Raw genomic sequence first — 17,727 nt, 5'->3', positions numbered from 1 at the left:
ATGTTTGAGGAGACTGATTTGAGTAATAATAAAACTCAGGTCTCCCTCCTGTCAAAAAAAAGTCAGCTCTGATGTCAACACTTTGTAGAAACCATTTTATTGTCACTCTCCTCCTAATTAATTCCTCCACTTTTCAAGCTAAATCTGTACCTTGTGTGTCACACTGTGCTCCCTTTGTTTAAGCCTATTTCCTTTTTCAGTCTGTGAGCTCTTTCATGTAGAGGTTATGAATTATTCACCTCCCAGTGGGCCCAGAAGTTAAGGAGCTCAACAGGCAAAATTGGATGAAATTATTGAAAATGAATAGTGCTCTGCCTTATTAAAGAGGTAATAGTGAAATCAACCTTTTTTAGTAGCTCAAGATTGTCACTATAGATTGTGAATTACAGATGGTGAATGATTGTACAATATTGCAATTTAATGTTTGTCTCTGCTTGCCATTAGAAGAGACAAAAAAAAATTTGTTTTAGTCTAGGTCATCTTTGCTTTTCATTCTTTTTATTTTTTGTTTTATGCATGTCAGTCTGTCAACCTTTGAGAATCACTTGAACCCAGGAGGCAGAGGTTTCAGTGAGCCAGGACTGTGCCACAGCACTCCAGCTTGGGTGACAGAGCCAGACTGCTGAAAAAGAAAAGCAAGATGGGGTATGGCATAAGATGAAATCTATTCCTCACTGTTCATGGCAGCCTCTGAAATACCACAAACATACTGTGAAAACTAATACAATCCTGATCTGTGAACAAAAGTTTCCACTGAAACTTATACTATTCTTGGGATAGTTAAGCGTATTTCTGCTAAGCTTTGAATTCTTTAAAAGGAATTTTTTTTTTCCTGGTGTCAGAGTCCCTACTTTTAACAACACAACTGTTTTCCTTTTTTGAAATTATCACGTCCTAATTTCTGGGCTGGGAATTCAGAGACCTGAGCTTATGAAACTAAAGTAAGTGAAAGGACTGTGAAAGACTGTCCTAAAAATGGCTCAAGCTTAGTTCACAACTGTATTAGCTTCGTATTATTGCTTTCACATCTTTTACACTTGTTTTCGTTTACAGCTTGGTTTTAGGTGGTTGAGATAACTGGAACTCTGACTTCCATTTAAGTGGGGATGTTATTATGATTTTTACACTATCCATTTCACCTTCAATGCTCAGTTATATCACACAAGGGTTCTATAATTGTAACATTTAACATTTATTTGAAATTGATACATTAATAACTAAACCTTTCATAAGTTAAAAAATGTTTGATAATGTAGCAACCATTTTTCTTATAGAATTCCACACATAATTTTATAAATTTTGTTATTTTCATTTTGGAATATCAATAAAGATATTCTAGAACCTATTTTCATCCTTTTGGAAAACTATGTAATGTAATAGTCACTGTTAAGCACTTTGTATGCATGAGGCACTGGGCTAAGTACATGGAATGGATTACCTCTCTATTCTTCACAAAAATAAGGCAAATATTATGATCTATATGTTACTGATGGGGAAATTGACCAGAAATTAAAATCTTCTACAGGCTAAACATGGGAGATATGAGCCATATATCAATCATTCTTGGGAAACCCATTTTTCTTACATGTTCGACTCCACAGTTATGGTTTGCCCACCATTCCATTAATACTTCTTGTAACATCTTTATTGTTGACATATAATTCATATACTAATACCATACAATTCAACTTTTAGTGGTCACCCACCCATTTCCCCTCAACAACTCCTTTGTTTCAGCCCTAGGCAACCACTAGTTCATGTTCAATCGCTATAGATTTACCTATTCTGGACATTTCATATTAATGGAATTATACAATATGTGGTCTTTTGTGTCTGGCTTCTTTCATAACATAATATTTACGTTTTCAAGGTTCATCAATGTTGTAGCATCTATCAGTACTTCATTACTTTTTTGTCTAAAACTTTTTATTGGGGTAAAAAAATACCTATCATAAAACTTGTTATCTTAACCATTTTTAAGTGTACATTACCATGATATTAAACACATTCACATTGCTATGCAAACATCATTACCATCCATCTCCAGAACTCTTTATTATTTAAAACTGACACTTATACCCATTAAACAATAACCTCTCATTTCCCCTGTGTTAACAGATGCTGGAAAACATGATTCTACTTTCTGTCTCTATGATTTTGACTGTTCTGGGCACTCATATAAGTGGAATAATACAATATTGTCTTTTTATGACTTTTTCTTGCCTAATTGCTCTGGCTAGGACTTCCAGTATTATGTTGAATAGCAGTAGTGAAAGCAGGCATCCTTGCTTTTGTACCTGATTTTAGATGAAAAGCTTTCAGTCCTTCAGTGTTGAATTTGATGTTTGCTGTGAGTTTTTCATATATGGCTTTTATTATTACTTTACCTAGCATAAGTTCTTTCAAAGGTTAATCCCATTGTAGCATATGTCAAAATTTCCTTCCTTTTAAAGTCTGAATAATATTCCATCATGCATATATACCACATTTGCTTATCCATTCATCTGTCAATGGTCATTTGGGTTGCTTCAACATTTTAGCTATTGTGAATATGAGTTTACATATATTTCTTCAAGATCCTGCTTGTGATTATTTTGGATATATACTCGAAATAGGATTGCTGGATCATATGGTAATTCAATTTTTAATTTTTTCAGGAATTGCCATACTGTTTTCCATAGCAGTTGTACCATTTTACATTCCCACTAACAGTGCATAAGGGTTTCAATTTCTCCACATCCTTGCCAATATTTATTTTGTCTTAATAGTAGTCTTCCTAGTGAGGGTGGTATCTCATAGTGGTTTTGATTTTCATGTCTCTAATAATTAGTGATATTTAGCATCTTTTCATGTGCTTCTTGGCAATTCATGTATGTTTGGAGAAATGTCTAATCAAGTTCTTTGTCCATTTTTTGAATTGGATTGTTTGTTTTTATAATTGTTGTTGAGTTTAGAAGTTCTTTGTTATGCATATTAATACCTTGGATACCTATGGATATGAGACATATCATTTGCAAATATTTTCTCCCATTTCATAGGTTGCGTTTTCATTCTGCTGATAATGTCTTTTGAATAAAAGTATTTAAAATGCAATAGTACTTAATATTTGTGCAGTCCAATTTGTTTACTTTTGAATGTGCTTTTGGTATCATATCTAAGAAATTAGTGTCAAATCCAACGTGGCAAAGCTTTTGCTTTGTTTCCTTATAAGAGTTCATAGTTTTAGTTCTTAAATTTACATCTTTGATCCACTTTATTTTTGAATATGGTGTGAGGTAAGAGTCCAACCTCATTCTTTTGCATGTGGATATCCAGTTTTCCCAGAACCATTTGTTGAAAGATGATATCCTTTCCCCACTGAGTTTCATAAAACCCTTGTGAAAAATCATGTGACCATATATGTGAAAATTTACTTCTGACCTCTAAATTTGATTCCATTGGTTTATAAAGCTGTCTTTATGCAGTACCACATTATTTCAATTATTTTAGTTTTATAGTAAGTTTTGAAATCAGGAAGTATTAGTGCTCCAACTTTGTTCTTTTTCAAGACTATTTTGGCTTTTGGGGTTCCTTGAAATTGCATACAAATTTTAGGATAGATTTCTTTATTTCTGCTTTTCTGAGGTTTTGATAGGTATGGGATTGTATCTGCATATCTACTATGGGTAATACTGACATCTTAATAATATTGTCCTCCAGTCCATGAACATGGGATAGCTTTCCATTTATTTGTTTTATGGTTTGCATTGTATGCATCTTTCATCTATTTAATTCCTAAGTATTTTATTTTTTGCTACTATTGTAAATTGAATTGTTTTCTTAATTTCCTTTTAGATTGTTCATCATTAGTGTATAGAAATACAACTGACTTTATGTACTGACTTTGTGTCTTGCAATTTTTGCTGAATGTATTAATTCTAATCGTTTTAAAAATGATATCTTTAGGGTTCTCTATGTATAAGACCTGTCATTTGCAAACAGAGATAATTTCACTTCTTTCTTTCTAATCTGGCTGCCTTTTATTTCTTTTTCTTGCCTAATTGCTCTGGCTTGTACTTCCAGTACTATGTTTAATAGCAGTAGTGAAAGCCAGCATCCTCACCTTATACCTGATCTTAGATGAAAAGCTTTCAGTCTTTCAGAATTGAGCATGATGTTTGGTGTGGGTTTTTCATATATGGCTTTTATTAAGTTGAGGCAGTCTCTTTCTATTCCAAGTTTTTTTTTTTTTTTAATCATGAAAGAGTGCTGAATTTAATGCTTTTTCTGCATCAATTAAAATGATCATTCAGTTTTTCTCCTTCCTTCTGTTAATGTGGCATATTGCATTGATTTTTGTAAGTTAAACCATCCTTATATTCTAGGAATAAATCCCTTTTGGCCATGGTGCAGTATCTTTATAATATACTGCTGAAATTGGGTATTCTGTAGAGGATTTTTACAAATCCTTTGTGTGTGATGAGTTGCTTCTTTCTTGTCTTTTGACAGTTTGATGGATAATATGCTTCATTGGAGGTTTGTTTGAATTAATCCTACTTGGAGTTCATTGAGCTTCTGTGATGATCATATTCATATCCTTTATTAAACTTGGGAAGTTTTCAGCCATTGTTTCTTCAAATTGTCACACTACTTCTTTCTCTTTTCTCAAGGACTCCCACAATGCATACTGTGGTCCATCTGATGGTGTTCTACAGGTCCCCTAGGCTCTGTTCACTTTTAACTTTTTAATTTTTTGTTTCTCAGATACAACAATTTCAATTGTCTTATCTTTAAGTTCACTTATTCTTTCTTCTGCCTGCCCAAATCTGCTTTTGAATCCCAATAGTAAGATTTTCATTTCAGTTGTACTTTTCAGCTCTAGAATTTCTTTGATTTCTTTTTTAGTTTTCTATTTATTGATATTTCCATTTTGTTTGTATATTATTTTCTTCACTTTCTCCACATCTTTCTTTAGTTATTTGAGCATCTTTACGATTTAAGGTCTTCTCAGGTTTTTTTTTTCTGAGTTTACGCCTTTCTCTGGGTGTTCAATTTGACTTTATACTTTTCTCTGTAAATGTAGTTGCTTTTTAATGTCTTAGTCTTTAATGTTTGTCTTCCAAAAGGAAGAAAACAAGGAAAATTTCCTGGAAGTTGCTTCAGCTGGAGGAGTAAAAGCTTACAATGGTGGGGGAAGGTGCAACAACAATGGCTGCTACCTCTGTGTTTGCATCTCCTTGATCAGAAGCAGCAATCAATTATCAGAATATAGACCCTCATCAATAGGAGGACAGGGTCCTTATGCTCACTGATTCTCATAAGCTATGTGCAAGCTGCTCCTGCAAGTAATGCAGACTGCCTGCTAGGGAGCTGGGGTTTTGGGTTGGGTAGATGATACTGAACTAAGAGCTGAAATTCACCAAAATAAACTTCAGTTTTCTGCCCAAGCCTTCCCTTGAAAGTTGTAAGCCTTTAATAGACTCCACAGTTCCAACATAGTTACAAGAGATAGGTTTTGACAGTGCAATTGTTTTCCTAGGTGGGAAGATAGAATCTTGGTGCTTCCTATTCCACCATCTTTTTAGAATCCTCCAGCAGTACTTCATTTACTTTTATTGCATAATAATATTCCATTGTATAGGTATATAACATTTATCCATCCATCATTTGATGGACATTTGAGTCACTTCCACTTTTGGCTACCAATCATGCTCCTATATCCCAATCAGGCAAGAGAAAGAAATAAAGGGCATCCACACTGGTAAAGATGAAATCAATCAAACTGTTGCTGTTTGCTAGTGATATAATCGTATAGTAGAAAACCATCCAAAAAGATTCTAGAACTGATAAATGAATTCAGTAAAGCTTCAGGATATAAAATCAATGTACACAAATCAGTAGTGAGGCAGGAGAATAGGGTCTGGAGGCAGGGAATCTAAGGCCATTTCACACTGACTTCCTAGAATGCAATTGAAAGGAAAACCCTAACTTGCCATGCCTAAGTAAAAAAAGGACCAGACGCTACTCTCTTTGCAAATCCCCATTTCTGCAGATGGGAAATTGAAAGTACCCCTGACTAGTTGCAAAGAGCATAGGTGTAACGTTTGCATAGGAGTGTAACTTTGTAACTTCACTTCAGCCTCTGATTGGTTGCTTTCCACAACCAATCAGACTGATTGCAGGCCACCACTTCATTTACATGGGGTGAACACCAAGTGGTCAATGGGAAACCTCTAGGGGGTTTTTGAACCCGAGAAGATTCTGTATCTGGAGCCCTTGAGCCACTGCGCATGCCCGCTCCCACACTGTGGAGTGTACTTTCATTTTCAATAAAAATCTCTGCTTTTGTTGCTTCATTCTTTCCTTGCTTTATTTGTGCATTTTGCCCAATTCTTTGTTCAAAATGCCAAGAACATGGACATCTTCCACTGGTAACAGTAGCACTGCTATACACCAAGAGCGACCAAGAAGAGAATCAAATCAAGAACTCAACCCCACTTACAATAGCTGCAAAAAATAAAATACTTAGGAATATACCTAACCAAGGAGGTGAAAGATCTCTACAAGGAAAACTAAAAAACACTAATGAAAGAAATCACAGATGACACAAACAAATGGAAACAAATTCCATGCTCATGGATGGGTAGAATCACTATTGTGAAAATGACTGTACTGCCAAAAGCAATCTACAAACTCAATGCAATTCCCACCAAAATACCATTATCATTCTTCACAGAACTAGAAAAAACAACCCGAAAATTCATATAAAACCAAAAAGGAGCCTGCAGAGTCAAAGGAAAACCAAGAAGAACAAATCTGGGCATTACATTACCTGACTTCAAACTATACTACAAGGCTATAGTCACTAAAACATCATGGTACTGGCATAAAAATAGGCACATAGACTAATGAAACAGAATAGAGCCCAAAAATGAAGCCAACTGATCTTCAACAAATCACACAAAAATATAAAGTGAGGAAAGGACACCCTATTCAACAAATGGTGCTGGGATAATTGGCAAGCCACATGTAAAAAAATCAAACTGGATCCTCATCTCTCACCATATACAAAAATCAACTCAAGATGGATCAAAGACTTAAATATAAGACTTGAAACCATAAAAATTATAGAAGATAACATTGGAAAAACCCTTCTAGACATTGGCTTTGGCAAAGACTTCATTACCAAAAATCTAAAAGCAAATGCAGCAAAAACAAAGGTAGGTAGAGGGGACTTAACTAAACTAAAAAGCTTCTGCATAGCAAAATAAATAATTAGCAGAGTAAACAGACAACCCACAGAGTGGGAGAAAATCTTCACAAACTGCATCTGACTAAGGACTAATATCTAGTCTTCAAGGAACTCAAACAAATCAGCAAGGAATAAACAAATAATCTCATCAAAAAGTGGGCTAAGGACATGAATAGACAATTCTCAAAAGATATTCAAATGGCCAATTAAGATATGAAAAAATGCTCAACATCACTAATGATCAGGGAAATGCAAATCAAAATCTCAATACTATACCACCTTACTCCTACCAGAATGGTCATAAGCAAAAAAAAAAAAAAAAAAAAAAAAAGAAAACAGATGTTGGCATGGATGTGGTGAACAGGGAACACTTTTATACTGGTAGTGGGAATGTAAACTAGTACAATCACTATGGAAAACAGTGTGGAGGTTCTTTTTGTTGTTGTTGTTGTTGTTGAGACGGAGTCTCGCTTTGTCGCCCAGGCTGGAGTGCAGTGGCCGGATCTCAGCTCACTGGAAGCTCCGCCTCCCAGGTTTACGCTATTCTCCTGCCTCAGCCTCCCGAGTAGCTGGGACTACAAGCGCCCGCCACCTCGCCTGGCTTTTTTTTTTTTTTTTTTTTTTTTTTGTATTTTTTAGTAGAGATGGTGTTTCACCGGGTTAGCCAGGATGGTCTCGATCTGCTGACCTCGTGATCCGCCCGTCTCGGCCTCCCAAAGTGCTGGGATTACAGGCTTGAGCCACGGCGCCCGGCCGGAGATTCTTTAAAGAACTAAAAGTAGATCTACCATTTGATGCAGCAATCCCACTACTGGGTATCTACCCAGAGGAAAAGAAGTCATTATGTGAAAAAGACACTTGCACACACATTTATTGCAGTACAATTCGCAATTGCAAAAATAAAGAACCAAACCAAATGCCCATCAATCAACAAGTGGATAAAGAAAATGTGGTACACATATATACCCTGGAATACTACTCAGTCATACAAAGGAATGAAATTATGGCATTGTAGCTACCTGGATGGAAATGGAGGTTAATTCATCACTGTTCTAAGTGAAATAACTCAGGAACGGAAAACCAAACATCGTATGTTCTCACTTATAAGAGGGAGCTAAGCTATGAGGATGCAAAGGCACAAGGATGATACAGTGGACTTTGGGGATTTGGGAGAAAGGGTGGGAGCAGGGTGAGGGATAAAAAAACTACATATTGGTTAGGAGGCTGAGGTGGGCGGACTGCCTGAGCTCAGTTGTTGGAAACCAGCTTGGGCAACATGGTGAAACCCCGTCTCTACTAAAAGTACAAAAAGTTAGCCAAGCGTGGTGGTGTGCCTGTAGTTCCAGCTACTCTGGGGGCTAAGGCACGAGAATCGCTGGAACCCGGGAGACGGAGGTTGAAGTGAGCCAAGATTGTGCCACTTCACTCCAGTGGCGAGACTCTGTCTCAAAACAAAACAAAAAAAGACTACATATTGGGTACAGTGTACACTGCTCAGGTGATGGGTGCACCAAAATCTCAGAAATCACCACTAAAGGACTTATCCATGTAACCAAACACCACCTGTACCCCCAAAACCTACTGAAACTTAAAAAAAAATTGCCGCTAGTACCCATTATTTGAAAAATACAAATTTAGGGGGATGGCCAGAGGAAAAAGCTATTAACCCAGGAGTTCTGAAACCCAGGGTCTACTTCCAGCTTTGGTAAGTAACTCTACAACTCTACATCCATTAAAGGAGATTTGACTAAAATTCCTTCAACCTTTAACAGTGAATAACCTTTTTTGGGGGTTCTTTTTTCAAGTGCTGAAGCAGTAGAAACATTAGGTCATTACAACTACACCACATCTAGGAAGTGCACTCAATGTTACAGTTCATTTTAACCTTCCATTTTAAAAAACCTTAAGTCTGTAACTTGAACAATATCTAAAAATTTAATTTTACATTGCCTCTCTTGGAGAAAAGGTGCTCTCCATCATATCAAGTGATAGAAATCCTAATAATAAACAATTTAAAAATAATCTGAACACACTGCATTGTACTGAGGAAATATTTTTACTTCTCCCAGTTCTTATTTGTTTCTGGCTGGGAATGGATAGTTGTTAAAATCTTCTCAACTTTCACCACAATCTAAAATTCATCTTGCTTTGCCTTTATACATAAAGATAAGCGGAATTTGAGAAAATTCTAGTTGACCATTTTTACGTGCCTCAAAGCTGGAACAAAAATCCTATTGTCTTTGGCAACTCTCTTGGGTACAGTTTTGGTTTTGATTCGGAAAAAAAGCTGAGGGTCAAAAATATGGTAACTAATTAGCAATTTGCTTATCTACTAATGAAAACTAAAAACGACTTTTTTACGTTAACTGCGAAGCACATAACATATAGAAATATAGTTTTAGAAGTTGTCCTAAGGAATTCTAAATCTGACGAGAGATAGCTACAAGAGGGAAATTTCACAACCAACACAGAGGCACTTCGCGAGTCTCCAATAACGTTAGTGATGCGTGGATTCCTTGGTCGTCCCCTTAGAAACCTCAGCTTGACCGGACTTTTGCAAGCACCGGGATGGGTGCCGGGAGGGGTAGGTATTCTGGGGATATCGCGTGCGCCTGCGCGGGTTTTTGTCGCTCTCGTAGAGAGGCCCGGATGGAGGACGCAGAGGCACGCTGTTGCCATGGCAGTGTGGTCCTGGCTGCAGCGGAGGCGGGTGACGGGGTCTCCTTTGCCCCAATGTGAAGAGCTTAGAAAGAGGAGGAGAGGAGAACTCCCCTGGCCATCTCTGTGACCCCAGCCGCCGCGTTTTACACAGGCAGGAGGGATATAGAGGGAGAGAAGGGAAGGACGATGCGGAGATATTAATGGTGGGATAGAGGGTAAAGGTATAAACGTCTGGTAGAGCTGGGAGGGAAGGTAGGTCGTGAGGGAAGAAGCTTTCTGGTGGCGTCTTATCCTCTGGAGTCCGAGGTCCACCGAGTCTGGCATTGGTGGGGAAGTCTGGTAACACCTTGCTTCTCTACGTATGAAGGAAACTCTCTCAGGGTAGCTTAGACTAAGTTTTTGTCATATTCTTTCCCCTCTCAAAGTTCTTGAACGTGGAAAGTAATTATTTTGTCCCTGGGAGAAAAAGTCACTACCGAAATTGTAGCTTCCATTAAGAGGCAATGATACTCATTTCGTTGGTGGTACCTTGGGATCCTGAATACAGATTAAAATTATAAAATATTTGTCATTATACTTTGTGACAGGTTATGATTTTTTAAAAACTTATAGGATCACAGTCTTGGCAGGATACACAGGAATAATGGGCCAGATGGTTTCATGATGTTATGGATTAGTTTTTGCTTAAGTACTTATTTTATATTAAAAGGCATTCTCTTTGACATGCTTTCAGTTCTTAGATTTTTAAGCAAGCATATGTTTAAAACGCCGTAAGACGGGACTCCATTATTTAGATTAAACTATTTTTGAATATCCTGAATTCTGGAAGAAAGTTATCAAAATTATGTATACATATGGACTTGGTTTAAGACTCCTACTGAAAGATCAGCAGTTCACCTATCCACATGGGATTTACCAGACAGGGAGGAAGGAACTGATTTCCTTCTCTTTCTACGGTTCCCTATTAAGAGGGTAGAGTTGGTTTAAGCCACTTACCTAAATTTTTACTGATGATAAATGTTGAAATTTAAATGTGTGAAACTCACAAGCATAAAGTAGGAAGTGTTAAGTGATTTTGTTTGTGTAAGATGTATTTTTGTTCTAGCTTGTTGACTGTGTACCATATGGCTAGTACCCTGGAGATGAAGATTAGAAGAATTGAAGGGGTTTGAATATCCTGTGACGCATTTGAAAAAGGCTTAAGGGATTTGATAACCAGAGTTTGTAATTTATGTTCTTTGTTTACTTGAGAACCAGTCATGGGTGTTTTTTTTTTCTTCTAAAGTTACAGGAAAAGAATCGCACTTCAGATTTGATGCGACTTAATTTACTTCTCAGAGTTACCTTAACTATGACCTTTTTTTTTCCTTTGAATTATGGCATAATAGTATGACTTAAAGATCCCTAACCTGTTAAGTTTTTGATTACTGTGTTTTTAATTTATTATACAGATCTTATGTTTTCATTTTAAAATTTAGTTTTCTTGTGGGTGGGATTCTCTGTAAACAATAAAACATATCTACTAAAGTCTTCAGGCAACCATTTATTTATGAGTTCAGAACTGTGTTTATCATAAAATAAGGGAAAGCACTGAAGAGTTCCAAAGATATATATTTATGTAACTCAAACATCTTAAAATAATAAATTTCAAGATCCCTGCTCTGAAAGGAAAACTGATTATTCCAAGGCATTGTGACTGAAAAGTGCTATTTTTACTGTAAGTATTTTGGATTACAGTGAGTTTTAGTTTATTCTGTGTCATTCATAGTGCCCTTGCTTTTAATTGGTGGGTAGTTAGACTTAACAGCTTAAGCAATTTAGCTTGTCTTGCAGTTAGGAAGTGAAACTCACTCTGAAGTGTTGATTTGGTTTCTCCAGATCACTTCAAAATTTGTGCTCAACCTGATTTAGAAATTATTGAAGGGCTTACTTTTGAGTCCTTTAGCAAATCTGCTTTGTATTTTTAGTTTAAAATAAATAAATATCGGGAAGGAATTATAGTCCAATGAATAGTTTAGAAAAAAATAATAATTATACAGTTGAACAGTAACAGTTATTTTCAATAATAATTAAGTTGAATAATTAACCATTATTACTCAGTAATCACTTAGTCTGGCCAAAGGTTTGGGGAGAACAAAGCGAAGCTAATGACTAAAACAGCTTGTGGATTATTTATTAATTCAGCATACCTAAAGTGTACTGAAAATTTATCTTGAGAGGGAAAAGGAACCAACATCAATAATTATTTGGGAAATCGGGGGAAGGTGGGAGAGTTTTTAGCAATGTTTACCTATGGAAATGTCTTGCCATTGCAAATCTCTCTTTTTTGGTGTATTCAAGTGCATGTTCATTTTGAACATTCCATTTTGTGTTTCTCTGTGTTACTTAGCTTACCTATAGCATTAATCTCCATATGCCATTCCTCCTCTAGAGTGGGCATAACATATACCTTATCTTTTGAAATCTTATAGCATATTTCCTTCACAAACAGAAAATGAATGAAATTAAAGATACTGATTCAAAAAAAAGTGAAGAATACGAAGATGACTTTGAAAAGGACTTGGAGTGGTTAATTAATGAAAATGAAAAAAGTGATGCCAGCATAATAGAGGTATATGTTGCCAACAGCATTCATAATAATTATATTACAAAGTGCTTTGCAATTCTTTAAGGTTTTCACATTATTGTCTCATCTAAACATCACAAAATTTCTTTGATCTACATCGGGTAAATTACTATTATCCTCATCTTAAAGATAAGAAAAATGAGGCATAGGTTGCTTAAATGTTGTATCCTAAGGCATAGGCAGATGATTTATTGTTTCATTTTCTAATTCAGCAAGTATTAGTGAGAGAACAGTTATTACACTAGCATTTAATAAAACTAAAACGACCATTATAAAATTATAATTTAAATAATATAAATAAATAGTAAAATCATGATTTATTGCATTGAAAGTAAAAAATACAGTTAATTCCTACTTTTTGTGAACTTGGGTAAAAGCATGGGGTTATGCTATTAAAATAAATGAAAAATAAAGCAAATCCTCTAAACACATGACCTTTTCGCTAATATTTAAAACTTTAAGACTGAATTAGGTCTTCTTGGCAGTGAATATAGAGAAAAAAGTAAAGGGTCAAAGTCTGAGTCACAGGAATACTTCTAGGAAAAGTGGATCCATTAAGCATGGTCATATACTATTTATCAGAGATGTAAAAAGGAACTCCAGGAAAATTAACCAGTTCCTGCATCAAGATAGGTTATTTCTTTCTCTTTACATATGTATAATGTGTATATGTATTTCTATGAAACATATATATGTATATATGCATATGTATGTGTTTATATATATGTGTATATGTAAGTTAGTATCAATAAGTAGGACAAGGAATAGCACTGGGATATAAATAGGTGACTTCAGAGGGATAATGATCAGAGTTATTATAGCAGAAGCCAGTTTTAAAGGTGTTAAGGAAAAGACTGTGAGGAAATGCAGGTTTTATATTACAGATTTCTTAGTTCCATTTTGCTTTGAATATAATAGAAAAGACAAATGGGATACACAATATTTGAAGATGGAAACAGAGTCAAAAGTAAAGATTTTTCTAAGATGGCTTTTAAATGGGAGTTTTATGCATCCTAACAGAAAAATAAGCAGAATGAGTAGAGGCAGATACCCAGAATGGTAAGGTTGAACCAGTTTCTCAAGACTGGAAGGGTGTGAGATCAAAAGCACAGTGTGATAGAATTAGAGAGGTAATAGGAATGATTTATTGTTTCATTTTCTAATTCAGCAAGTATTAATGATCACCTATCATATATCAGAGGCTGTTCTAGGTGCTAGGGATATATATAGCTAGGATAAAATAAAAGTGCTGTTATGAATCTTACACATTCCAGTGGATGATTGTAATAACCTCTTCTTTTGAAGCTTTTGAGAAAAGGGTATGACTGAGCTAGAGACACGTAAGAGGGTCGGGGAAGATTTATTTTAAAAAGTGGGTTTTCAAACAAAAGAAATAAAAGCCAAAGGAGAGTTTAGAAACAGACTATAAGAATGAACCAGAGATCTGCCATCCTCATGATACTGGAAAAATAAAAAAATGAACTAGAGAAGGCTACAATGAACAATTGTGATACAGAGATCTTAGTTAAATCACAGTTAATTGGCAGTCATTTTAATGGGCTAGGTTTATTTGCTTGTTGGACATCTGACTATCAGACAAGATGACCTTCACTGCCGCACAGGATGACCTATGAGCAAGGGAAGGAGGAAAGTGATTTTAAGGGGTTGAAGAGAGCAGCATGTAGTAACTCCCATAGGACTGCTTTAGGAGGGAGAGAACTTTGACAAAGAGAAAAAAATGTATATATAATATTTATATTATATACCTTTATATATTATATCTATTATATATTTATGTATATTTATATTATATACATTTATATACTATATATTTATATATATATAAGCTTTTAGTTAGATATAGCAGAAGTGGAGTGGAGTTTTTTGCTGCACTGATACTGGTTTATGGTTCATGTGGAATTAATTATTTTTAATGTAATGCCAAGTTATCTGATGGTGGTTAGCATGGATTACTGGAATTTCTGAGTATAGTTGAAGAAGGAAAATCTGATCTAAAGGTAAAAATTGACCTGGAATGTAGATAGGTCCTGCAGATTATAATGACAATAATAGTCTGAAAAGATTAAAAGAACCTCAAGTGATTAGGACTTGACCAAATAATTCGTCCTTGAAATGGTCTGGGGAGAAAGATGTTTGATTGAAGAATGCAGATATTACAAGGAGGAAACATTTTTGAAAATTGTTTTTCTGAAAATGTAAAGAGAGGAAAATTTTATAGGGAAAGGAATGCTAATATTGTTATTTGTAGTTAGATACATTAGCATAAAAATGTTTAAAAATCAACATCAAATTCAAATTTAAAGTTGAATTTTTCCTGCATTGCTGTCACATGTATTTCCCTTGAATACTCATAAGTATGAATTAGAATGTTATGAGCAAATTATGAGCAATAAACACTTAAATTTTCCCATTCATAAAATAAATTACATGAACAGGAAAATCCCATTTTGTATGTCTACTGATAAATGAAGAATCTCAATTTTGACTGAAAAATATCTTGTTTTTAGATGGCTTGTGAGAAGGAAGAGAATATTAACCAAGACTTAAAAGAGAATGAAACAGTAATAGAGCACACCAAACAGCATTCTGATCCTGACAAGTCTCTGCAGGATGACGTCTCACCAAGAAGAAATGACATAATTTCTGTACCAGGTATTCAACCTTTGGATCCCATATCAGATTCAGATAGCGAAAACTCTTTCCAGGAATCCAAACTAGAAAGCCAGAAAGACTTGGAGGAGGAAGAGGATGAGGAAGTAAGGAGATATATTATGGAGAAAATTGTACAAGCTAACAAGCTTCTACAGAATCAAGAACCTGTGAATGATAAAAGGGAGCGAAAACTTAAGTTCAAGGACAAATTAGTTGATTTGGAAGTTCCTCCACTAGAAGACACTAATACGTCTAAAAATTATTTTGAAAACGAAAGGAATATGTTTGGGAAACTGTCACAGTTATGTATTTCCAATGATTTTGGACAAGAAAATGTACTCCTGTCACTTACTAATGCAAGTTGTGAAGAAAACAAGGATAGGACAATACTGGTAGAAAGAGATGGAAAATTTGAACTTCTGAATTTACAAGACATTGCGAGTCAGGGGTTTTTGCCTCCCATTAATAATGCAAATAGTACAGAAAATGACCCTCAGCACTTGTTACTCAGATCTTCCAACTCCTCTGTCAGTGGCACCAAGAAAGAAGATTCTGCAGCAAAGATTCATGCTGTCACTCACTCATCAACAGGAGAGCCACTGGTTTATATCCCTCAGCCACCACTCAACCGCAAGACTTGTCCAAGCTCTGCTGCCAACTCAGATCGAAGTAAAGGAAAAGGGAAATATAATCACAGGACACAGTCTGCACGTATCTCACCAGTGACTTCAACATACTGTCTTTCCCCTCGACAGAAAGAACTACAAAAACAGCTAGAACAAAAGAGAGAAAAGCTGAAAAGAGAGGTGAGAACCTAAGTGGGCATTATATTAAAAGTAGAGCATGTTTTACTGTTTTATAAATGCAATGGGAATTAAAACAGTTGTTCAAACCATTGGAGACTTCTTTTGATTTCTTTATCTATTGTTAGATTGATTAAGTATTAAGAATGTGTATTTATGGAGTGAACACGGTGATTACTTTGGTCCTTGTAAGGATCACAAAGAATAGTAGACTGATCTGTGTTAGCGGAGAACTCAGTGATGACTTCATCTGATCCTTTCATTTTAAAGGTGAGACTCACGAGATGTTAAGTGACTGCTGAAAGTAATCTTGATATGATAGGTAAAAATAAAATGTCAGATGGAAAAATGAAGGCACAAAGTGTAGAGGTTTAGGAGGCAACAGGAAGACTTGGACTGTAATTCTTTTACTTGCATGTGTTTCATATTATGTTCTATGCCTTCAGTTCTTTTACTTCCAGGATTTTAGTTTCAGATTAAGAATATAGCCTAACATTCTTAATGAAAGGTCTCCAAAATGCCTTCTAGAAATTAATTTTTTTTGTTTTTCATATTTGTTCTTATGTGAAACTCTATGTATCTTATAATTGAGAATTCCAGGACTTAAACTGGTGAGTTTTCTCGGAATTACTTATATCAGTGCTCCAATTCTTTGTTTTACTGGAAACCTAATGGTATTAAGCTGAGCCATACAAAATGTCTAATTCTAAATACAAAGTTCAGCAAATAATATACTAGAAGTGACCTTGCAGATCATTTTGCAGATACGAAAATCTTGGAAAGTTTAAATAACTTTACCAAGGTATATCTGTATTTGTTAGTAGCAAACTGGAATAAAAATTTCCAGTTCTCTGGTACCCTTGAGAAATGGTGTGTTATCTACTTTATATGGGAAATTATCAGGGAAATCTCTGGCATTTAAATCAGGAATTGGCATTAGCAAAAAAAAAAAAAAAAAAAAAAAGTGAAAAATGACTTCGTAAGAACGTGTAACCTCTAGCACACTCAGATAAGAACCTAAAAGGGTGCATGCTTATAGAGCTTCGCTCACTTGGTCACTAATAGCTTTAATAGTCAAACTAAGTTTACTTGATTCAGGTATAAAACAACCCTTAAAAGTATAAGAATTTGGTGACAATACAAAATAATTTTTTGAGAATGACATCAATATGTTTGCTGTACACAAATGTGTAGGTATGTGTGTATATTTTTACAAAAGTTATACTGGTGATTTTATGTAGTTGTCACTGCCTTTTTATTAATGAACTGATGTTAGTCTTTAGTGTGAGGGATGGATAATTCTGTTTTCATTTTGATTCTCTTTTCTGAATGTCATACTCTTTGTTCTGAAATACACTTTTATTGTGTCGATATCCTATAACTAAGTTGGCTCAAGACATGGTCTTCAAGTGCTAAGACTTTTAACATGTTTTAGTTGGTTTCAGGTGAAGGCTTTGCTTTTTTATGCCCACATTTTCTGGGTTGGGTTGCTATACTCTGTCTTTCTAACCTAAGTGCATCATTTCAGTGTTCTCTTTGGCAACTCCGTTAGCGATCAGTGCTTTGGCTGTTAGCTTCTGTGTAATATACCTGAATGTTCCCCTTGGAAAGATAATCATCTTTTGTCATACTGTATTCATGCGAAGTATCCAGAGTCCTTTGTGTGAAATGGAAATGTATAAATAATGTAAAATTTAATCTTTAATAAATTCATTTATATTTTCTATAAGGTA

General features: G+C 35.2%; 1 protein-coding gene across 17 annotated transcripts in view; it reads left to right on the top strand.

Annotated features, from left to right (window-relative positions):
• CCDC181 (coiled-coil domain containing 181) overlaps positions 1–17,727 on the top strand; it is a 69,298-nt gene that overhangs the window by 25,545 nt on the left and 26,026 nt on the right. For 3 of the 17 annotated variants that reach the window (XM_074007328.1, XM_045392438.2, XM_015432415.3), the window contains exons 1-3: positions 9,858–10,043; positions 12,384–12,503; positions 15,047–15,997. In XM_074007328.1, the coding sequence (XP_073863429.1) occupies positions 12,387–12,503; positions 15,047–15,997 (1,068 nt within the window). In that variant the 5' untranslated portion in view covers positions 9,858–10,043; positions 12,384–12,386. Of the gene's footprint in view, positions 1–9,857; positions 11,610–12,363; positions 12,504–15,046; positions 15,998–17,727 lie in introns of those variants that run through there. The other 14 variants (XM_065522498.1, XM_065522147.1, XM_065522114.1 and 11 more) reach the window with 9 other exon arrangements.

Source organism: Macaca fascicularis, chromosome 1 (assembly GCF_037993035.2).
Source record: "Macaca fascicularis isolate 582-1 chromosome 1, T2T-MFA8v1.1".
In the NCBI taxonomy this organism is placed as follows: domain Eukaryota; kingdom Metazoa; phylum Chordata; class Mammalia; order Primates; family Cercopithecidae; genus Macaca; species Macaca fascicularis.
The sequence above is the reverse complement of the archived record's forward strand: the minus strand, read 5'-3'. Positions and strand labels throughout refer to the sequence as shown.